Genomic DNA, 24,414 nt, shown 5'->3' with positions numbered 1-24,414 from the left:
TGAAGATGGCATATCGCATTTGGGTCAACAAAATATATTAACCCCTTTTTTATTTCCCGAATATTGTGTATTCATGGAAACTCAGACAAAATAGTTAAAGAACCCGCTCAATATCTGCAGGAGGCTACAGATATATTGGAAATTAACACCATATAAAAAATAGAAATTGAATAATCAGCCTTCGTCATAATATCTTACTTAAATGCCATTTTCATTTATTCAATGTACAGTAAGCTACCCTCTACTAAAAAAAATTCCCGTCAATTTTCTATTTTTTAGTTCTGAAATTTCCATTTTTCATCCTTGCTGTCATGTTTTAGCCAACATTGTACAGACTGCGTTGTAGTGGGCAGTTTCAATTTGATATAGCCTTCGGCACACAATAGTCATGGCATGTGTGATGACATAGAATAGTGGTTCCCAAACTGGGGGTAATTACCCCCAAAAGGGTAATTTGACATTTTTAGGGGTAATCGATATTGACTGTCATAGTAATTTCTTATGTATGTCTATTTTGTTTATCTACGGAAAATCTGGGTGTGCAGTGTTATATTATATGTTCTATTGTTGTAGTATTTCCTTTAAATATTGTATTCATGTGAATAAAATCTTTGGAACGCCTTTATCGTGCTTCAGTCTTTACAAATCGCCTCCATACTTATTCTGCCCAATTCTATACTTCATTCATAGGTCATTCATAGGTAGATTGATAATTGCATTCGTACAATCCTAATTTTTATGAAAGAAGTAATTGAGCTTTTGGTAATTCGACTTAGGGGTAACGTTGTTACAAAGTTTGGGAACACCTGACGTAGAATAACTAGACAGATGATAAAGCGAGTAATCGCTTTTCAAACATTGTGAGGTGTATATTTCCTACTCAATGGTAATATTTAAATAAATTAATGAATCATGTTAAGAACTGTTTGCACCAATTATTGTTATCTGTCGTTTAAACTGACCAGTCGTTTGTATTTGGTGCTAATATATTTGAGCATTGCTCTATTGTCCCATGCTTTTGTAATGCTATACAATCGGTACTCCTGAAGTGCGTGAACCTAGATGGCGGATACTGGAACGTAGTATGTGTACCAGGTTAGGCCATAATTACGGAGTTCCAAGAACTAGCCAAGTGACCCCTGTAGTATTTGTACCTGAAATTATGGCCTAACCCTAACCTGGTACACATACTACGTTCCGGTGTCCGCCATCTTGGTTCACATACTTCGGGAGCGTCATATAATCTTATATTTAAACAAACTAATTCATTCCCGGAAAGTTAATTATTCGATATAAAGTATATGGAAAAATTTAAAACTCAGGCTAAACTGTGCCCTTTGCGTCTTTAAAAATTGTGCATGAATAAACCTGATAGCAACCACTCGCGATATCCGAACTGCTTTTTAAATTCTAGTCACAATCTTTTGCGCTTTTTCAATCGTATAGATTTTTGTTACTTTTTCCACGAAATTTATTGTCAGATACTCAAAAATGAAAAAAGGGAGATTATGACAGGAAAAGTAATGAAAGATAAAAGTTAGAACAAAAACGGAAAATGTAAGACAAATCATGATTTTTAAAGTAGTTTTATATCAATGAAAAGTATAAATAAAATATTGCAAAAACAATCAAAAATGACAAATAAACAAAAAACACGTTTCGATTTTTTAAATTTTCACATAGGCCCTATTCAAATACATGCACATTGAATATATATATCGTACAGGCATAGGTCTCAAAAGGATATTCGTCAGCGGATCAAAAAGTGTGTACAAACGTAAATATAGAGGCAACATACTTCTTAAAAGAGTATTACCAGCCTATCACATACCTAACGCTTCTTATTCGAAAATGAAAAATCATCATTTTACACATATATATTTGATATTTTCTGCTTATACAGCACTGTGTAAACAGTTTTTATCAAATTTTTGTCTTGAATTCAATAAGTTAGTTGTTAATATTATTTCAGACTTGACATTTTTAGTTCATACTATTTTTCCAATATACGCTTACGGATTGAAAATTTATGACGCAAGTGAGGCCTTGCCTGCAAGTACCATTTTTATTACAATCCGTTAAATTGTAGGTAGCAGTGTGTAGGTAGCAATGTACTTTAAACTACCAAAGTCATAGATACATATACTAATATTGACCTTCCCGGGTCAACTTCCTGGTTCATAGTTCAAACTAAAGTCGATGCTTGCCAGGTATTATCATCATTGTTCATTCGATATGTAGTATCGGATGAATTACGATCAGGTATTTTTGCTCGTGAGCGTTTCTCAGTAATTTCATTTTCCGCTAGATGGGAGTCGCTTTTATTTTGATATTTTCCGAGTCCGTCCAAATTGGCAACACCCCATCCTCCAGATTTTCGGGGGCGTGGAATAGAGAGTTTATCTGTTGGTGACGTGGGTCCGGAAGGTGGGGGTGTGGGTAAGTATTCACCCAGTTTTGTGGGAGGCGTTAAATGATGGCGATAACCGGCATTAGGAACTTGTATGCTGGGTGGATATGATTGTCGAGATGTACGTGTTGGTGTGGTGTTGCATTTTGATGAAATATCAACTGAAATATAGATATAGAGAAGTAAATTTCATGCACTATAGTACTGGTATAGGGTTATTTGCTAGTATGCATACCTTATCAAAATAGTGAGGTATTCCAAAATCCATTTCGATTTTTAAAATGCTATGTCAAATTTTGAATCTTGAAATTCAAATTAAATCATGAAATAAGTATTGGCATTCTTGTGTATATATTAAATAAGAACTGCAAATGCCTATAAGGTTACTTGGGTGATGCCTTGTTATGAGGGAGAAACAAAAAGTATGAAAATTTCCGTACAAAAATATATTATCATCTTACTAGCGCTGCTAAACATTGTTCTGTATTCATTATTATAAAGTTGGAGTTACTTAAAACGCATTTTCCATCTGACTCTCCATATTTGAATACCCGAATGCATATGCATTTCATGCTTATTGATAAAGTGAAAATGCTTATCAATGTCAAGCAAAATTATCCAACTTACCAAAAATATGCGGCGTCAGTTTAGCTTCAGAAGCTGGTGGAGTCGGCGGAGGCGTCATTGCATAAATAGCACCGGCACCCGAACTGCTACATGAACTTGAACGATTTCCTTTTTGGGAGACAACTTCGTCCAAACTTTCCAATGATTTTTCTTGCTCGTTTCGTCCTTTCATTTGGGGCGGAGACACGGACGAAGTCGTGTTGCGCGAACTTGGGGCTTCGTCGCTTCCTATTCCAGAATCACGAGGGCTGTTTGACTCCAATTTTCTGGTAGAGGGGTTTGTGGCAATATCAAGTGGTCGTTGGTACTTGGGTGGGGGGATAATATGGGGGTCGCATTTGGACGATGAAACGTTGCTCGACGGAGGAGTGTAAAAACATTCTTTATCGAGTTCAGTGGAGCCCCAAGATGGGCGTTTACTTTTGGCGGTACCGTATTGTGAGTCATACGAGTTCACCCACTGCCTCTCTCCATAAGGAGACGAATTTAAGGTATTTGTACCATATGGTGCGATTCTATTATTTAAATTATCTTTGTATGGTGCTGTATTTTGACCCAAATGATGAGACATCTGGTCATTTGAGAATGTATGACCTCTATAATGTCCAGGCGACGGTCGATGTAAATTTATAGGAACCGGTAACTGACCGGTAGGTTTAAACATGGTTTTAAAAGGGTTTAAATTCGGCACGACAGGTCGATTTTGAACTTGCATTGGAATGTGAGGTCTCCTGTTGTCAGTGTGCATCGAATCTTGTGGAAGAGCTTTGTGTGGTCTTGAACCGCGTTGCTGCAGCATACTTGCTGAATGAGAGCGATCTTGACTATTTCCAACTGCATAATAGTGATCTGTTCTTCGGGTGCTCAATTGCGGGCCCATTTTTGCCATCACGGGGCCAATATTTTGTTCATTTGGAAGGTAATTATCTTTTGTAATAGGTTTGTAATTATCGTTTATGTCCGAATTTGCGGATTTTGGTATGTTCCGTGGTTGTTCTACGTTTTCAACTGATACTGGTTTGAATTTTCGTTTTGATGATGTGAGACCGAAAACTTGGGCGAGTTCTTCGTCGGTTCCAGATGAAGTAGACGAACACCGTCTTGGAATAGGTTTAGGTTGAGTCTCTTTAGTAGGAATCGGATTGTATTTCTTCTTTGGTCTTCTGGCCTTCGAACCGGGTTGAAAATATGACCAAGTACCAGAGTCACCGAAAGCGCTCTCGTCGCACACGAGTGGTAGAGTAGATTCATGATCTTCGTCGTCTAAAATTGAAATTTAACATTTTGTTATCAAAAATATCCCACGCTTGAATTCAAGCCTAGAAATATAAATCCAGAGAATAAGAAGACATTGAATTACTACAATTGCAAAGTTTTATTTAGTCCGCGTGACTACTGGCCTCTGCACGTTCATTGCTCCACAAAGAATTTCAGAATTTACAACAAAGAGTGCTATTTATACGTTCTTTTAATATTTTTTCATACAACAAGTTGCCTGCACTTATGTAACAATTTTCCTATAGTTTATATTCTACAAAAACGGATATTTGGTAAATGACAAAGTTTACTTCAATTTAGGTGGTATTGTACATCCCCTATAGGCCTATACTCTAATTATTGGGTGATATGAAAAAAAAGTTTCTCAGAATCGCATCAAAATACTTGTTCTAAAATTCACAAAATTAACAATTTTAAGACTTTGATTTTAGTTATATAAAATTACGGCCAAAAATGCGATGCCATAATACTTAGAAACTCCAGTTCGCCATAAAGATAATTTGTATCATACCTGAAGAAATTGGATCACGAAAAACAGCCAACTCTACATTGTCTTTCAATGATTTTTTTCCTTCCGATTTCTTACTTTCGTCACTTAAACTGTTTTTAGGACCGGCATTCTTTTCCGAGTGTGACGACGATAAAGCACTTCTTTCCCCGCCATGATTCGCCAAGGTATTCGAAGGTCGATAAGTGAGTTCTTGTTGTTGAATATTGTCATCTGCATACGGTTCAGTGATGCTACTTACTTCCATACCAATCGAGGTTATCTGAAAAATTTTACACGCTACATGTCACACTGGATCGATTTGGCTATTGGGTGGATCAAATAGAATCGGGAGTTATTAGCGAATAAACCTTTTGCGCGAATCAATCGCTTCTGTCGCGAATTTATATACTTACTGTATTCATTTGCCCAAAATAGCGCAAATGTACTGCACTCGAAGTACACAAATACGGATTACGGTATTTCAGCAACCAGAAAATATATTCCGTACGGGTTCTGGCTCAGAGATTTATTATGAGTAAATGTGAAATAATTTCCCCAAGTATAGCAAAACAACTCTATACCCTTAATCCAGATTCATTGTCGCTTTCGCTACTCGTTGAAGTTCTAATCAAAAGTACATCTTCCACCACCTCCACTCCACTTATGACGTCATCATTCTCAGTATTGGAGGAAGAACGTTGTTGATTGGATGGATTTGATCTCGAAGCGTAAGACGGCTTGTCATCGGTCTTATACAAAAGGGTGCGCGCCATTTTTCGCGCTTCTGTAAAACGAATAGAGATGAATGAAAATAAATTACAGCGAACCATTCTGGTGGTAACTAACCACTTGAAGAATTCTTATTCTGCCTTTTAATTTTGAAGCGTCCAAAATTCAAATATATATTTTGCATCAACCTTTTTGGTTTTAATTTGAATGTTTGCAATTATTTTCTATATACAATTCCTTGGTACCAAACCAAAATTTTGTGAGGAGACTCAAAAGTAAAGGAGACTCATCTATGGACAAAGGTTAGGGCGTCAACTGGAAAGGTGTCACGTAAAGTATATGAAACATAAGACCTAATTGTGTGGTATAATATATAACTAACCTTTCATTCGCAGTTGTTTTTTCGATCTTTGCTTATGTCGATAGAACAATAGTATTAGCGCGAGTAAGAAAACAAGTCCGAAACCACATACCATAGGTACAAGAAATCTGGCATCGTCAGTAGCAGCTTCCTAAAAATATAAAAACAATTCTTATTTATGACTCAAAGCCACTAGGAAAAAATGTGTGTCATTTGACTTGAATATAAATCTTTAAATTACAAAAAGCATTATGTACAACCTGTACTTCAAACGCCAGTTAAATTCACCTTTTTGTCTATTTCAACTTTCAAAGGTGGAACAGTGGCTCCATCAGATCGTAAAGTTGCAACAGAATGTGTTACGTAATTACAGCCAGCATTATTACAAGCAGAAGTCCATACTTTGTACCAAGTGCCAACCTGTAACACAAAAGACTTTTAGCAAAGAACTATAATTTATAGAATGACAAATATTCCAAATATCCCGAATGCACTTAAACGCTTTCAAAGCTATGCTGTTCTACCTGAAGATTTGAAATGATCACGTGACCAGGGTTGGAAGAAATTTTTCCTCCGTCGTCAGTGTGAGAAGAAGACAAAACGTTTTCCAATATGGCGCTATCAACAACAGTGATATTCCATTCTGTATCACCATGTCTGGCATATTCTATTGTAAGCTCTGAGTGATAGAAATAAACAAAAATGAATATTTTTAGCAAAGGAAAAAAAGTAAGTTTAAGTTTAAATCAGATTCGTGTTAATAAAAATTAATAACATGTGGCTTAGACAAGTGATTTTCAAACGTTTTCCTGGAAACTCAATGAAGCATTCCACAGGCTTGAAAAAACCCCGTGCACTAGTTTAATTGTCTTATGCGAAAAACATCATTTGAATAATAAAATAAAATTGTATAAACTAGAAATATATATAGAAGCAAACGTAGTACTGGCAGAACAAAATGATCTTCAAAGCGTAGAAAGTTCAATAATTGGTGCAAGTTTAATAATTATACAGTACTACTTGATTATTTTCAAACAATATACACATAAAAATACACTCTCTCATATGAATGTAAACTTGCGGGACTGCTGGCGAAACTCTTCCGCTGGGCCCTGGTTAACTTTAGACTACCTTGTACTGGGCTCTGTTCTGAGAGAAACGCTTAAAAAAACGTTTTATCAAAAAGAAATATATTAATGCTGTTTATCAAATTCTGACCTGTGATTGGACAACCTCCATTTTGCCACGCCCTCAGGTCTAACACCACCGCACTTTGGTTGACATCTACAACGATCTCGTTTACGACCGGTATAACAGGAACTAAAGAGAAAATAAAAATAATTAATGGTAAAACGAAAAATAAAATAAATATTTTTTATCAAATTAAATGAAAAAACAATAAATCAAATTTCGTTTTCGCTATTTTTTCGCCGAAGAAATTTGAAATTTGTGTTTAATATAGGTCAACAATATCAGCGTTCATGCTTGATCGATATATATTTTTCAGATAATGTTGTGTACATCAAGCATGGTCGTAGGATAATCGTTTTTAGTGATAAAGTTCAAGTTCAAGGTGGTCTCATAAATTCTTATTAACCGTGATAATAAAAACAGTGAATTTTACGAAGCGTGTTCCACTTGACACGACACCTTACATAATTATATGATATATCATTTTAATACAGCCTAACCTCTATAGTGGGGTAGTAAATTATTTTATTAGAAATTGTGATTTTTTGAGTAATGGCTGCGGTTCAATTACATAGATTGCAGAGCTTCATAGTGTCCTGTATATAAAATTGCCCACTTTGCAAAAATACACTTATGAATGCGCTAAACTATCTTCAACTATTTACAATTTTACTATATTATATATTACATTATATAATATATATATATATATATATATATATTACTATAGGATATTGTTGCAAATTAATGTAAAAGTACTACTTTGGTATCAGACGAAACTAACACGATTAAAATTTGTGAAAGTGTTATGCACAATTTGGAAGCACTCAAGTTTTACCAGTGAATTTGATCACTACTTTACATAATAAAATTTGTGAAATTAGACGCGAGACTTTTAACCCATCCATGCATAAAAAAATTTTAAATTTCACCAGAAAGACATTGTCTCTAAAACTTTGTGAACTCGATTTCTGTTGCGATATTTAGCAATTTTAAGATTTTTCCATCTTACACGCAAAAATTTCGTTTGGCTGACCACGGCCTCAAATTTGGTACTGCTGACTAGTCCCCTTTTATTTTATGCTCAATGGCACGTTAAACAAAGGCAGTTTGTGCTTCAAACAATTAAAGTGTTGCATCAAACCATACTGTATATTCATTATTTTGTCGTGAGTGAATTCTATCAATCTTGTTTTACAAATTTTTTTATAAAAAAATTTTATTTTGAGTTTTTTATTCCGTAAAATTGACAAAAATTAAAATAGAATGCGATTTTCTCAATATTAATAACTTTCTAACTCTATTACCTGAGCCTATGGTCTTCTCGGTTAAATTAACTTGCTGAAAACTTTCTCCGATTTGGTTCTCGCTTTTTATAAACATTTCGTATTCGGTGCCACATTCCAATTGATCAAGAACAATCTCTTGATTCGGGGATGTCGCTGAAACGGGGTATTTTAATGTCCAAGGTTGGATTTGCGACTCTTTATGGTGTCGTTGACGGAATTCTTGCCCTGAACGAAAGGAATAGGAAATAATTTACAGATTTTGTTATAAGGAAGAAATATAAAGCCAAAATTGGTTACTCCTGTTACCAGTCAAATTATATAAAGCGCAATGCTCAAATATATGAATGGACACCAAGATTGCACATATACACCGGAACCGTAAGTTCTTAGCCGAACACCAAATTTGCTACAGAGGAGGGCAAACGTGAGGAGAGAAAGCGTTCCAAGATGTCATAAAAAGTGGTCCCTTTGATTAAAAAAAAAACAGAAAAAATTTGGTTGAAATATTGGGTCCCGTAGTCCATAGGATTCAGAAAATATGTGAAAAAAAGTAATAGCCTTCTACCAACGTAATCCATCTCTAAGTACTGGGAAATTAAAATTAAAAGGTCCATGCGGAGAAAATAACGATTTCTTACACAAAAATAATAATCCCAAGTCCCAACAATAATTTAGCAAAATATATGTATATGTACATTTCGTGTCCAATAACAAAAACTTACCAAATTCTGGTGGCTCCGGTGACGTTTCTTCATATACTTTAGTAGCGGTTAGAACATACGACAGCAATTCACTACCGCCGTCATCATCCCCTGGCAACACAACCATACGCAAGAAAGACGTTCCTTTGTCAATCAACTCAAATTTACTAGGAATCATAGGCGGAGCTGAAAATTGAGAAAGATCATTAGGTCGCGTTGAAGAGTCGGGTATGGAGAAAAGGAAGGAGACGAAAAACGAACTACTTACATCTTACGAGGATGTCAAGGTGACGTGTTGATGCTCCATATTTGTTCATTACTTTACACGAGTAAGTCCCAGTATCGCCACGAATTGAATTTTGGATTTTTAATTTATGAAGTGTGATAGAATGTCTTGCATCCAGCTTTCTACAAAGAAAACAATAACGGTACGATAAAATAAAAACTGAATAAGAATATTGAATGTATGTTCTATCTGCGTATTATATTTATGTAACATACACGACGGTTACTATTTTTCAATTATGAAGTGACTCGAACATTCGCTCCTAATATTTCTTTAGATACGCAGTCACTAATAAATGAAGCGACATTATGTTTTTGGAAGTACTAGGATCTGTCGGTTTCAGCATAAAGCCCATTTCCATCGCGGTTGAAGATAAAATTGAGCCCAAAATCGTCGCTACAGAAGTGTATGTACCAATATGGAGGTAACTTATTTTTTTCGCCTACTTTACATCAAGTTGTGTAAAAGGACGAATCGCTCCTAATAAAGCTTTAGATACGCTGTCACTAATAAATAGAGGACACTATGTTTTTGAAAGTACTAGGGTCGGTCGGTTTCAGCATAAAGCCCATTTCCATCGCGGTTGAAGATAAAATTGAGCCCAAAATCGTCGCTACAGAAGTGTATGTACCAATATGGAGGTAACTTATTTTTTTCGCCTACTTTACATCAAGTTGTGTAAAAGGACGAATCGCTCCTAATAAAGCTTTAGATACGCTGTCACTAATAAATAGAGGACACTATGTTTTTGAAAGTACTAGGGTCGGTCGGTTTCAGCATAAAGCCCATTTCCATCGCGGTTGAAGATAGAAATTGAGCCCAAAATCGTCGCTCCAGAAGTGTATGTACCAATATGGAGGTAACTTATTTTTTTCGCCTACTTAACATCAAGTTGTGTAAAAGGACGAATACCTATGGGCAGGGGGTATATTCACGTGGGTACCACAGACAGTCCCCGACTCGTAATAGAACTAAAATGAGGAAAACCAAAAAAAATCTTATGCCCTAACCCTAACCTGGTACACACACTTACGGGAACCCCAAAATCTATTACATGTAACTCCATGTGTTCGCCACAAAACATTAACCGAAATATAAAATCGCACCTATAATCAACAGCTCTCGTTTTCACGTATCGATCTGACGCTGGGAGATCTTTGTTTGATTTCAACCACTTCAATTGTACGATATCGTCTCCCCATGACGCACATTCTATAGTAACATCGCTTCCATATACGACGTCCTGTGTTCCCGTGATATCCACAATCCTAGCAGGATCTAAAAAATAAGGGTAAAGATTCATCCTCTTCACAGACTGTGTGTCTCAACTTGTCTGAATACTACCAAATGGAATAAATGGAAGTATAAAGTAGTTTACAAATATATTCGAAGAAAAAATTGAGTACTCCTGTAGTGTGTGTACCAGGTTAGGCTATAATTTTATTCAGATTTTCCTTATTTTAATTCTATTACAAGTTCGAGAATTGTCTGTGTTAGCTAAGTGAATATACGCTCTGCCCATAGGTTTCAGTCCATTTACACAACTTGATGTAAAGTAGGCCGCCATATTGGTATACACACTTCAGAGGCGCCTAAAATTGTACGTACATTGAAACACTTGTTTGAATGCGATCAAAACGATCATTATATTGAAACTGGGACTTCTCATTTTGTTTAGGCCATATACGTATTTGGTGGGAGGCAAGTAAAATTGGCTTTATTGAAGCGTATTATTTTTTTTTGCTGAACTGGAGATTTGTGTTTTGTCGCAACGCTAGTCAAATTTACATAGGGACTACACATGATCAGGTGGTATGGAGATGATTTTCATTAATGACTCACCCAATGACAATTAAATCTGTTACAACTGCCCAATGATTACACACTTACTATGCACTTGTAGCGTCACAAAACGGCTTAATTCATCCACTTGATTGACCGCCCGACATAAGTATTTTCCAGCTTCTGAGTCTGATACATTTCTGATGACCAGAGTACCATTTTTCGTCTGTCCGATTTTGACGGGATTGTCTTTTATAGGTTTGTTATTGTCTTCGATAAATGAAATCTGGAGATAGTCATTCGTTGAATCTGAAAACATTTAATTTTACACATAAAGCCAAGAAGTCCACTAAGTTCACGATTGATATACAAGGGATGGGAAAAGCTGAGCCCGTAAACCATATGAGCCAGGGTTGTGGAAGCTGAGAATGAACTGTTATAAAAGTACTATGTTTTTATTTGTGTTTTCATGCCGAAGAACTAATTATTGAATGCTTCTGAAAAAGTTTTTTCGGGTCATTGTCGATAGATGTTTGTAAATGATACCATGCTGGGGTAAAAGTACGGAAACCTCTGAAATTCAAACCCGTATCGACCCGATGTAGTGCGATACATGTCATGTCAAACATCTAGGAGATAATTGAGCAATAGTTGCCAGAGATGTACATTATTATATATGTATGACTGAAACAGAACAAAAACATTTCGTAACAATAATTTTTTTAAACGAGTTGAAATTTTACATCACGAAGAAGCCCCAATAACAACTCAACATTTTCAAAATCGCGAGAGGCCTACGCGGTCTACCTGAACTTTTAGTTAGAACACACGTCACCAACATATTTTTCAAATGTAAATTGAATCAAGTGGTTGCTTGTACAAAGAAGTATTCTGAGCGAAAGTGTAAATCCGAAAAATCAATTTGACACATTGATCGACGATTTACGGTAAAGAAGTAAATTATTGAAATTCTGGTAAAAGATCAATCACCTATGCAATTATTGTTGTCCATATTCTAATAGTTGAAAAGTTCAAGATTCACAAAGTTACCGGTAAATCTAACTGGAATAGATAAATAACGATATATCGGTATCAGATCGGGGTCCCAATAACTGTTATCTTTGTTTTTGTCGATACGACTTTGAAAAACTTGACGGAAGACTTGACATTATTATGTCAAAATTTTCAAATCATTTCACCTATATAAAGATATATATATTATTTTTATCGAAATATCGGGTTTGGTATCGTTATTATCGGATCGTCATATGAACAATTGATAAAAAGATCCTAAAATAGTCTTTTACCGTCTAGAACTCTCATCCAGGTGACATTTGGCTTCGGAAATCCGGTGGCGTGACACGGAATTGTGACGTCATTTCCTGATATTGCACTTTCTTGAGAAGAAAGACCTCGTATTTTGGGCGGATCTGAGACGCAAACAAATAAAAAAGATGGTAAAAATGAATTGAAATTTAACTGAAAATTGTGAAAACATAAATTTATGTTGGTAATTATCATTACAATGTATAAAGCCTTGCCTGTTATTCGAGAAAATCGCGATAATTACCGTATTTGCAAATAGGAAGTATATAGTTGTAAATCAAGTGCCCTTAACCAGACCCTAATCCTAGCAGCACCAAAAACACCTAATTGATTTACTTATAATCAAGCGTGATTAGACATAATTCGAATATAAATCAATTTAATTTTCAATCTTCACTTTCTTTATTCAAGAATAGCATCTTGCTATTTTGGGGGTATCGAGATTATGACGTCACACTATAATCCTATTATGTAGTGGGGAAGTTAGGACCTACTTTCACGCTAACTTTGAACTCGTGAAACAACAAAGACACAAAAAAATTAACGGATTACGATTATCCGATCATTTTATCTATTAAACACACTCGATCATGCTAGGTTTATTCTGAGTTGTGATGATGATATTAGCAAGAGCAAATAAATGGGTATACTATAGTGAATCAGTAATGTGAAAATTTGAGTTCAAATGTCAAATTCAATTGTTTGCTAAATAGATTTAGAAAGGATATGTAAGAGAAATTATCGCATGTGAAATTTGTACATAAAGAACACATATTATATGAATTACTAACCAAGAACCACCAACGGACTGACAACGCATGTACGGCTGACGTTGTTTGCTGCGCAACACGAATAATTTCCAGCCGAATCCAAAGTGACGCTACTGATGGTGAGAGATAGAGCCCTGAAAATATAAAAAGAGAACGTTTATGCTATCGCGATTTCACATCGGAATTTCTCTGTAACCTAACTTCGCTAAGACTTCGAATTATTAACAATCGACTGCCGGTCGTTAACTACTGGTATAGCTAATTGAAATAGTACTTTAGATTGACATGAAAATTCTCATTTTTTGCAAAGTGACTGATAACTTTCAAATACGTGCAGATTACGTATAGTAAGACAGTAAAATAACAGCATACAATTAATAAAAAGTATAATATACCTAATAATATATGTAATGCCACTAATATAAAAAGGGCATTTCTAATACGAAATTAAAACCAATTTCCATTCAAAACAGCAATTCATGCATCTTTAATTCTATTATAAGTAATGTGATGAGTTTTTGTTATCGGTTCTTCCGCCTTGATAAATAAAAGATGACTCTGAGTACAATCAAAAATTTTTTTAAGACCTTGCAAGTTTGGGTCATGGATGTAGTGCGACAAATGATGCGTGCCTTATATGGCCCACGCTTGACTAATACATTCATCTTTTTAATGTCGCGAAGACTGAATAATAAAATAAAAATTATTTGCCAGATAAAATAATGCTTCAATAATTAAATTCACATTTAATGCTTTCTGACATTTGTGACTTTTTAAAACTGATATCTTCAATAACAACATTACAGAAGTTCTGAAATTTTTTGCAATTTCATTCATTTTATGACGTAATAGATCAAGTTGTGTCATCATAATGTATATGGAAAGATTCATATACTCGCTCCGAACGTGGCTCTGGCAAGCTTTTATGTTATGTGACTATGTGAGTGTGATGTTAGTACCTATAGCCCACTATATTGTGGAATTGCCAGGTTTCTAACATAAGGTATCATACACTGGCTTAGCTGGTATAATATTAAATTGTACAATAATCGTAAAACGGTCTAAAAAAACGTTATCTATCAGACACATTTGACTATATTTTAATTCGACACTCATTTTGGAAAAAAAAATACAAAAATAATCCATTCTGAAAACTTTTTGTCTCCGGGGAAATACGGCGATATATCTAAATTATAAACACCATGGGGATTGACTGCTCGATGAAGAAATTTAAAATCCATTTGGTTTTAATAACATGATCATGTAGGCTCACAAGGGAAATGCTATTTTCGATAAAATCACCGCCTGCCATGCGCCAACTATCAAATTCTCATTTCGAGACAGCGTGGCATATTTACAACGTACCTGGGGAATCAGGCTATCAAATCGACGAACTTTCTATAAATCATCTATTTCAATATATTTGTAAATGCTTGTCGTGGTTATTTGCGTACTTGGTCTGAGGTTTGGGTAATCCCGTAGTGTGTGTACCAGGTTAGGGTTAGGCCATAATTTTATTCCAATTTTCCTTATTTTAGTTCTATTACGAGTTCGAGGACTGTCTGTGTTAGCCAAGTGAATATATCCCCTGTCAATAGGTTTCAGTTCCCTTTACACATCTTGATGTAAAATGGGCGAACAAAATTAGTTACCTCTATATTGGTACACACACTTTCTGAAGCGACCAGGTTTGTTCCCCATCTCAATGAGTGAATTTATATACGATATTTAAACCTAAAATTTCGAGTCCTATCATACGTGATGATTACCTTGTAAAAATGGGGGTACTACCGTAGTATGTGAACCAAGATGGTTCAATAAAATCATGACCTAATCCTAATCTGGTACACATACTACGTTCCGGTGTTCGCCATCTTGGTTCACATACCACGGGAATACCAAAATGGGACCTTATACCGATTGTGTTTTGTGTAGCATACGATAATTTATTTTACGACAAAAAAAAAACGTTCTTCTTGCTATAGTGAAAATCTAGTCGAAAATGGGCGTTGTATGACATATATATTTTAGGCTTTTATTTTCTATGTATTTCTCTAGTGAAGTTTGCCTGTATAGACATCTAAGCTGTTTGTTTGTTTCTTACTAGTTGAGAATGCATTACAATGAATAAGCCTTATACCATTCGCTACATTATTAACTATTAATAATGGAGAATAGAAGTCAAAATTGTGTCACTGGGTCAAAGTCTGATTTTGACCGTATATGATTCATGTGGAGAGGTGGGGATTCCAATGACCAATGAGTAAAATAAAAATTAACAAAAAATAAAAAAATGCAATTAATGACCAAACTACTTATGATGATACAATGTGGTCGATGAGTGATCACGACCTTTAGCGCGAACACCCGCAAAAGAATGCATTAGTAATAATGATTCAACAAAACTCTTTTTTTCCGTATATATATTACAGTATTATTAATAAAACTCGCGCTTGCGCTTTTTTTCTCATTAGTAAATTTAAATTTTGATCCGAATTTTTTGGTAATTTACGACCGACATGCTTCGGGCTCTTATTTAGTGGATAATTAAAGTTCATCGGTTAAGAGGCAGCGTTCTGTTGTCGTGTTTTGCCTCTCTTAATTACTGGGTCGATCCGAAAATATTCGAGATTGTCTTCTTGATACTTATAATTAAAATCCCAAAATCTATTGATCTAACCTAGTGATGAGAAATAGAAGCATTACGTATGCTCGATTTATAGACTTGGTGTCTATTCAATGCAAAAATGTTTCCATGGTAACGAATTTTGGAATTTCCGTGGATTTCTTTTATAATTGAGAAAAAAAAATGAGAACACGATTTCCAATTTATAGCCAACGCCTTCGTATGGTCTCATTTTCTTTGCATAATAATAAATCACTCACTAATAGATGAATTTGTTAAGATGTGTAAATTCGTATACTTTTTCAAACCTCCTTGATAAACAAATAACAAACAAAAATATGCTCTTCCAGAACGTAGTTTTGAGAAAATAATTTTCATTTTGAACAAAGTAAAATGTTTTTCTTTCACCATAATCATGATCTACGTCGTAAAATCAAATCATGCTAAATATCAGAATTTATAGAAAACGTAATTCAATTTCTGGTATTGCCAAAAAAAAAATTTTCCGAATAATCCTAATTTTCAATTTTGCTTAAATTAAATTTCTTTTGACATTTATATAGCAGTCGAGAGAAATGTTTTTGTCGGAAAATGGAGAAAAAAACATTTCGAATTTCTCATTTTAAAACTTCCTAGTTTTGTTTAAGAATAAAACGATCCCAAAGGACTTTGTCATATTCATTAATCTGCCATTTCGATCAGCAAGCGATCAATTCAAGAATGACTAGTTTGGCTAGAGAGAAGAAGAAGAATATTACAAATATCGATATACATGCTTAATAATGTATTAGCGAATTGTAAATAATAACGTTGGAAAAATTACTCAGTTTTCTAGGTTATTATTTGTTATAGCACAAAACCATACCTGATCAGGTATGGGGATTAGAAAATTCACGCAAAATCAAATAATGATCATTTTTTTCTACTTATTTTGTCAATATGTAAAACTCTTTTTAAAGAAATAACCGTAAAATATTGGTGAATAAATACTAGTTTTTAAAAGTATGGATATAGTGTTAATAACTCGAAAATTCAACTGAATTATCTTCAAGATAATCGCTATGCAGGTTTGGCATACGAAAAAGGTAATCACTGTCAACTTTATCTTTGCAACTCGACATGTTAGCATACAAAGAGAAAATAACGATCCCCGGAGACGAATTTCAATGTCTGGGGACTCTGCTTAAATATGCATAATATCTTTTAATCAGAAGTTTTTTGAGCGTCGTTTACATTTTTAATATTCATGTTGGTTTTGAAAGTAATCATATTTCTTGTATGACGTTATAAAAGAAATTACGCTGTCGTGCTAACGCGATTTTACGCAAATAGTAAACATGACGGGGATGTTAGTTGACGAGTAATTGTCTTTTTTCGTAAAATTTCAGAAATGTCAAAATTTTATGGTAGGAATACCATATTTCAGTCAGAAATATAGACTCGTTTTCTGAAATTTCGTGTTTCCCATTTTATTGGATGTTTCTACAATGATACAATAACGGTGACACTATCGCGTTTATATGTAATATTGGCAATTTAGGATAAATATCATAACGCCAGCTTAGAATTGTTGAGAAAACAGTAGCCCATCAGAACCCTCTATATTACTTAGTAAAGGGTGCAGTACACGAAGTCATAATAAAACAAAAAATATTATTTTACATACTTATCAATAGTGAATAAACAAACCAATGGTATATCTTATATCTCACCTTTTACCAGATCGATGCATCTCAATGTATTCAGTAGGTCGAAGTAGAATTCCGTTTTTAAACCAAGCAATATCGAGTGGAAAATCTCCTTCAGAAACGACACAAAATTCAGCGAGCGGTTTTCCAACTTGTACTTGAGGAAGAACAAATGATTTGATCTTGGGTGGCACTGAAATATATAAAATGTCCTTAAGTAGACTGATGGGTACTTTGTACAAGAGTACTCGTATAGTAGTCCTTTCAAAATTACTTTTCATCTGAAATTGCAGAATATGCAGAAAATTAAAAAATTTAAAACAAAGATTTAGAAATTTCATGTTTTTCCATGTTTCAAGTCCTTTTTCGTCTAGAATATTTTATTAAATTTGATCTTCGCACCAAACCTGGCTTCGGACAAGCAGTTAGGTACGAATTGCATGGGTTCGAAAATGTCTATTTTTTCTGAATAGAACGACAGATAGAAGAAACTCATTATTTTTTTAATTAAATTTAAATTTCGTACAAGTAAAATTTTATTATGGATTTTAATTAAATTTCAATATTACGTAATGCAATACGCGATATTTTATTTCATTGTAACTACGATAAAATCAATGAATAATTCAAGTGAAAAATTTTCATCAAAACCACAAACTTTAATCCAGAGAGACGATTGAAGAAAGTAATCACATGACCACTTGGATAATAGTTGGTTTGCATGTCTTATCGAGCATGGACCAGTGATGTACAATTAAACTGAGAATGATTGGAACCTAGAATTGTTAGTCTACTATTCTGACTTGCCATAGCCTACCTACACAAAAGAAATACGAAATAGACTATTACGTTAGAAATAGAGATGGATTTAATGTCAAAATAGCCATTTGAATGGCCTAGTGCTAACATGGTCAAACTAAGACCCGCGGGTGTGATTTTCACTTTTGATTTGGTTACGCTGCAACTAATTGTCTGTTCATAAAATGTAACTTTTTACGTTACACTTACATGACCCGCCAGTTCAGGTGGGCAACATTTTTTGCCCTTGATACAAAAACCTTGCCACCCCTGGCCTAGTGCTAGTCCATGAAGAACTCTTGGGCTGGCATATACACACCTGGTTTGAGTTTTAGTCCAGCTACACTATATTTACACTGCCAGCCAAATGCAGTGCTGTATGCAAAGATTACAAATGTCTCTAATTTTAAATGAAAAGTACATAAATGATAAATACACCTACCCATAACCTTTAATGGTGTCGACATGTTGGATAATTTTCCATTCAGGTCGACTTGGCATGTATAAATGCCTTCGTTGGCTTTTCTTGCTTCACGAATTTCTAAATTTCCGTTCGGATGAACTGTTTGTCGATGGTCGTTAGGCAGCGAAATTGGATCGGACTCTGAAAATGGGTACGTCGAAAATGCGCTCGATTAGAATAGTAGTTGTAGACTAGAGATACATTGAAACATCTTTGAAATGCTGTTATTTAACTTACCGGCATTAGCATTTTCGTTTGAAAACTTTTGATATGACCACTTTACTGGAAAATCTTCTCCTGACCCGAGTACTGTGCATGGTATTGTAACAACTGAATTTATGAGTGCAAAAATTGGTCGGTTTTGTCGAACAGAGAGTGGACCTGTAGAAGAGAGAACTCGGACGATTAATAAGAGAGAAATTTAAAAGAATTCATTGCTTTGAAATATCGAGAAGAACATTGTACCTTTTACTGCAATTTTTCTACTCCAACTAATGGATTCTCTTGTGACGTCACGCGCAACGCAAGAATATACACCTCCGTCTTGTACAGATGCGCCATTCATTGTTAATTCACTCGCTATGGTAACTGCACCGTTTCTGTAAAAATATTAAAGGTGGGTATTTTATGAGGTGGGGAGCATGGGAGGAACTTTCTAAGTCCGACGCTTTAACCAATATACATGCACCAGCGTATTAAATATATTCGAAGAAAAATTATTACTTACTCTGAACCATCAAGATTCGAAAGAACAACAGGCGCAACTCCGTTCATAAATCCCTGAGGTTGTGATGGACTCTCTATTGGTGTGTTTGTTCTTTTATCTATTACAGTGGTGGGTTGGCTTGAGTCATTATGCTCTTCCGCTGAATATTCAATATCAGTTTTTATAATATCTTTGCCAGTGACGTCACTCGACTCGTTGACGTCATCAGCAAGTTTGTTTGAATTTTTAATCATATATCGAGGTGCTTGTAACCCAGCTCCTCGATCGTCATTTTCTTTTGCCCCTATATGGGGGTTGTCTGCTTGCATTTGGACACTTTCGGCCGCTTTTGTTCTCTGGTACTCCAATGGTACACCGTCCAGAAGCCATGTTATTGTCACGTGGTACAGCCCTGTAGCTTTGCAACGAAGCGTAAAATTGGCGCCATTTTCTAAAGTTTTCTTTTCGAATCCGGAGACAATGGAAACGGTGTTGCATGAAGCTGAAATAGAAAGGGTAAACTTTGATTTTCACCATTACATTATTGCTATTTTAATGAAGAAATTAGGGAAAGCGAACATTCGAACCGATTTTGTGCTTGTTAGTATGGATTTTTAAGACCGGTAACAACAACTCTAATTCTGACCTATTACCACAAATGTATCGATCACTTTTGAAATAACGATCCGATTAATAAGGTATGCCGTCACATTCGCCGGTCGATCTTGATGCATTAAAGCCAGGTCTCATTATGGTCTTTTTATTTTTCAGTGACGCAAATAGTAATTCACCCTTCTGGTAAAAGAGTTGTTAAATGCACTGCGATATCAAATGTAGCACAAAACACTCTAAAAAATGAAATAAAACTGAAAACATTAGATAACATTGGGCGGAAAAATCAGTTAGGTCATGTCATTATTATAAATTACTTTTTGAGCAATTAGTGGAAAATTGTAAATTACGATTTCAACCTAAAAACCGCATTACAAGCCTTTCTCACTTGACTAATTTAAAATAAACATATCAGATACTGGCTGTTGATAAATCGAAATAATAGCCTCGGCTAATGAATGGAATGGACCATATTTGACTGGTGATATTTGGCGATAAACAAAAATGATATCATCGATGAACATTATTAAAGTAATTTTCACTTCCAAGCAATTATCTTAGCACTGTCAACTTAAACAAATATTCTAATAGGCAAGGTGTTGACTTTCTTCAATGAAAGTAGTGAAATTAAACTGAAGTGCTACTGCGTGAGGCTATAATTTATGTCTAATTTAATTTTAAATTGTTTTGGAATCATCGCGTGCATATCATTGTCACCTTTTACGCTCATTGGTGATGTTTGACTGGGTTTCACGAATTGATTCAAAAGTTTTCGACTGTTGTGTTTTGGAAATATTAAGCAGGATATGGACATATATACAGACTAATTTAATGTTGATTATATTCAATCTACATAAAGCTTGGAGTATCAATATATTACTATCCCATGCTTGGTATTTGAATGCCGTCTTGAAATTAGACACATATATTAGTTATTTTGTCATCTGCATTTTTCAACCAACATTTTGAAACAGGACAGACAATAATTTAAGTGATTTTTCAAAAACACAATTTGTCGATGCGTTACGTGAGAATAAATGTAATGCTATTCAATCGTGATGTTTATCGGTAAAAGCTGTTTCAAAATAAATGTCATTTTAAATCTAATGTAATACATTTGCTAACGCGCCACCCGTGACATGGTTTTAGTGATTTTATTTCACAACTTAAATCACGAATAACCTGATTTCCCGCGTAGAATTAAGAGGAATGAAATTAGATACGCGCGATGCACGCCTTGCAGACGAGATTCCCGCCTGTTAAGCAACGACATTTCATCCCCCATTTGCCTGTCATTAATGTACCGCTGGACCGCGGCGAGATTTTTTAAAAATTCATGAGATGTCTCAGCATTCAGTCACGTCTGATAGCCAGATCCGAAAAATGCTTCAATTTTTACTAAAAATGCTGTATCATGTACGGGCACAACTTAAGCCCACTGTAGATTCAAACGAAAACGAAAGTAGTTCTCCTAACCATTCATATTGTTCCGTGTTACAAGTTAACATGGACGTCGTCAATTTATCTAATCGACGAAAAGCTTTGAGTACAATGAGTGAATTCCCAATACACATCAAGGGCTCCATAACAAAACGTGAAGCAACATGCCATTTGGTGATCTTGGGAGTAACAACAAAGTACAGCAAACCAATGTATAACAAATGGCTTCAATTAGAACGTGTCTCATTCTGTATCACATCCTATTCATTACGATGAATGAATACAATTTGATCCAATTTCTCCCATAACACATTGCATTGTAAATACATTGAAAACTGCAAAGCTATAACTTCGGACCAGAAATTTCTACACATTTTCTAAGAAAAATACTCAAAGAGAAGATTTATTCCCGACCGAAGTTTCAAAAACTTTTTATGAAACTATATACCTTCTGTGAATGAGCTTTACATCAAACACTCATTATTTTTAAACATATTCCATAAATACAACCATCGCCAGCAATTGGAAATAGAGATACCGATGCACCAAAAGCGCAAAAAATTTTGAAATTTAATAAGAAGTAAAGCTTCAAATTACCGTTTGAATCTTCTCAGCTGAAAAGGCTAAAACCGGTGAGTACTAAACGGATAGATATATCGATCTTTAGTTCGGTAAGGTGATCTGAAATTTGCTATCGGACAACTTAAAAGCGCATTAACTTAATAACATGGAGAGAGTGTAACGGGTATTGTTGCATTAAAACATATACCAAACATGTCGTAAATACGAAATATTACACCTTATTAATCGAGAGTATGAGAAATTGTATATCTTACGATTTCCGTTGATGGATGATGCACTCTTTTCATGACACAAAAAAAAATTATGGAATTTTCTCAAAAACAGAAATAAATTTTTTTATTTTATTTATGCTCAGTCGATTATGGTCTATATTTGGCGGAAAAGCATTAATTACGTCAACTAAGGCGATATTCTTTCCAAAAATGACGATTCTGTGACTAGACATTAAAATTTATATATATAAAATGCATTTCCCGAATTACAATTAACGTTTTATTACTTTACATTAAAATCAATGTTGATGCCTTCACCAAAACATTAATTCCACCTTTTCAACGTTTATTTTTATCCCTATCTGCTTGACGATAGCGATCGACATTACTTTCAATTTCGGAAATTTCATTCAAGTGTGTGTAAAGGTTCTGGGTATTAAATTCACTGAAATGTAGCGTTTTATCGATTTTTTCTGGCAGGTGACATATTTTTGGTTGGATGACAATCATCTAGGGTACATATTTGTCAATGCTGTCACACGTTAGACATGTCAAACATTAACACCCCGAAAAAATATATATTTAAAATATGGTAATGACGGCTATGGCTATGAATAAGTCGAAATTACAAAATTTTCATCCACTTTTCTGATTTGCCCCCTATGAAGGTGGTACCATATAGTCATCTGTATTCTTAAACCAAGTTCACCTGCTGTGGCAAATGCCGTCACAATATACCTGTAAAGAGGACGCCGCTTGAATGGATATTTGGATCATATAACCACCCCTACACCTAACTATATTGAACTTTTTTAGAAGGTAATGATGTAGGAAAGTGATCTGGGACCAGTTATACACTAAGTTTTTCCATCTACTGTATGTTAATTTTTTTCAGGTATAGTTCGTCTATAAAACAATCCTCGTCTCCACCCAAAATCATCACAGGAACAAAGCAACGTAGAAAGTAACTCATAATACACAAGGAATTGTTGGTACAAAATGGCTTCATCTTCCGACATAAACAGCTCAATGTATCAGACTTTGGTTGAGTGGATTAACCTCATTTCATTGCAATAGCTTCACAGTGGGGCAAAATCGGAATGTCATCATTTGTCAACCACATACATATGCGTCCCATGTTTGATTGTGTTTATTTATGATACCATTTTATGATAGGCATACCCCTAAAAATCAAACATGGTTCTTTGTTAATAGAGAAAGTAAAGATTTACCATTTCGCTTTATAATGTAACAATCCCAGGTAACCGTATCACCTTAAACGTAGATAATCTCGTATTGCAATATAATCGGATAATGGCCTCACCATAATCAGCTGTATTATAGTATTTACTCATAACCTCCACATAAACTGTTAGTATGTGCCCTATAAGCGGTTAATCGCACACCTGATGCCCAGAAAAATCATTCAGATCAGCAGGCGCTGGTGTAACAATTTTAAGCAATCAATCTTAGACTTTTGAGTGGACAGTCATTTTTATAACAGGCCAGAAGAGCTATCCAAGACTACATGTAATAATTATAATATAGAATAAATTTTACAGATACTCGCATTTAAAATATTAAAATTTGTTCGCACCACATTGTGACTTGGTAAACATTCGGCGTTGGCGGGGAATATGCAACCGTGGGTTTAAGGCCAAAATCGGACAATTTGACATTGTTGTAAATGGAAATTTATAATCGAAATAGGCTAACAATCGTAAAATTCGTAGCCCTATCGTAGTGGAAAAATGCAATATGGCCGCTGTTGCCATGGACGACTTCGTAAACAAGATAATCACGTAGAGTCGTAGATTGATACAATGATTTCAATAAAGTTAACAGCGATATGAAATAAGACTAAATAATAAAATACAAACCAAATTTTACGACCCGATGCTTTGCGACGTCTGTGAGCAATTTACAATTTATCCGGTAATTTGGACAGGCATATGTCACCAACTACGACCCGAAAGGTTAGGTTTGCATTCACCTAAGTATGGACCAAAGTAAAATCACTTTACTAAAGTATACTTTCGCTTGTGAT

The 24,414-nt window shown here is 34.8% G+C and overlaps 1 protein-coding gene across 1 annotated transcript in view; it reads right to left on the bottom strand.

The window, feature by feature from the left end:
* Positions 1 to 1,447: 1,447 nt before the first annotated feature.
* LOC120335542 (uncharacterized) overlaps positions 1,448 to 24,414 on the bottom strand; it is a 30,362-nt gene continuing 7,395 nt past the window's right edge. Inside the window, exons 2-21 of the mRNA XM_039403069.2 lie at positions 19,543 to 20,023; positions 19,281 to 19,414; positions 19,053 to 19,196; positions 18,795 to 18,956; positions 17,579 to 17,747; positions 13,262 to 13,374; positions 12,452 to 12,574; positions 11,253 to 11,453; positions 10,469 to 10,640; positions 9,345 to 9,484; positions 9,098 to 9,262; positions 8,394 to 8,600; positions 7,114 to 7,215; positions 6,420 to 6,574; positions 6,184 to 6,315; positions 5,917 to 6,046; positions 5,387 to 5,589; positions 4,827 to 5,085; positions 3,038 to 4,300; positions 1,448 to 2,571 (exon numbers count right to left, since the gene is read on the bottom strand). Coding sequence (XP_039259003.2) covers positions 2,186 to 2,571; positions 3,038 to 4,300; positions 4,827 to 5,085; positions 5,387 to 5,589; positions 5,917 to 6,046; positions 6,184 to 6,315; positions 6,420 to 6,574; positions 7,114 to 7,215; positions 8,394 to 8,600; positions 9,098 to 9,262; positions 9,345 to 9,484; positions 10,469 to 10,640; positions 11,253 to 11,453; positions 12,452 to 12,574; positions 13,262 to 13,374; positions 17,579 to 17,747; positions 18,795 to 18,956; positions 19,053 to 19,196; positions 19,281 to 19,414; positions 19,543 to 20,023 — 4,841 coding nt within the window. The 3' untranslated portion in view covers positions 1,448 to 2,185. The remainder of the gene's footprint in view (positions 2,572 to 3,037; positions 4,301 to 4,826; positions 5,086 to 5,386; positions 5,590 to 5,916; positions 6,047 to 6,183; positions 6,316 to 6,419; positions 6,575 to 7,113; positions 7,216 to 8,393; positions 8,601 to 9,097; positions 9,263 to 9,344; positions 9,485 to 10,468; positions 10,641 to 11,252; positions 11,454 to 12,451; positions 12,575 to 13,261; positions 13,375 to 17,578; positions 17,748 to 18,794; positions 18,957 to 19,052; positions 19,197 to 19,280; positions 19,415 to 19,542; positions 20,024 to 24,414) is intronic.

Source organism: Styela clava, chromosome 2 (genome assembly GCF_964204865.1).
Source record: "Styela clava chromosome 2, kaStyClav1.hap1.2, whole genome shotgun sequence".
NCBI lineage: Eukaryota > Metazoa > Chordata > Ascidiacea > Stolidobranchia > Styelidae > Styela > Styela clava.
Note: the sequence above shows the minus strand (reverse complement) of the source record. Positions and strands in the feature narration are given on the sequence as shown.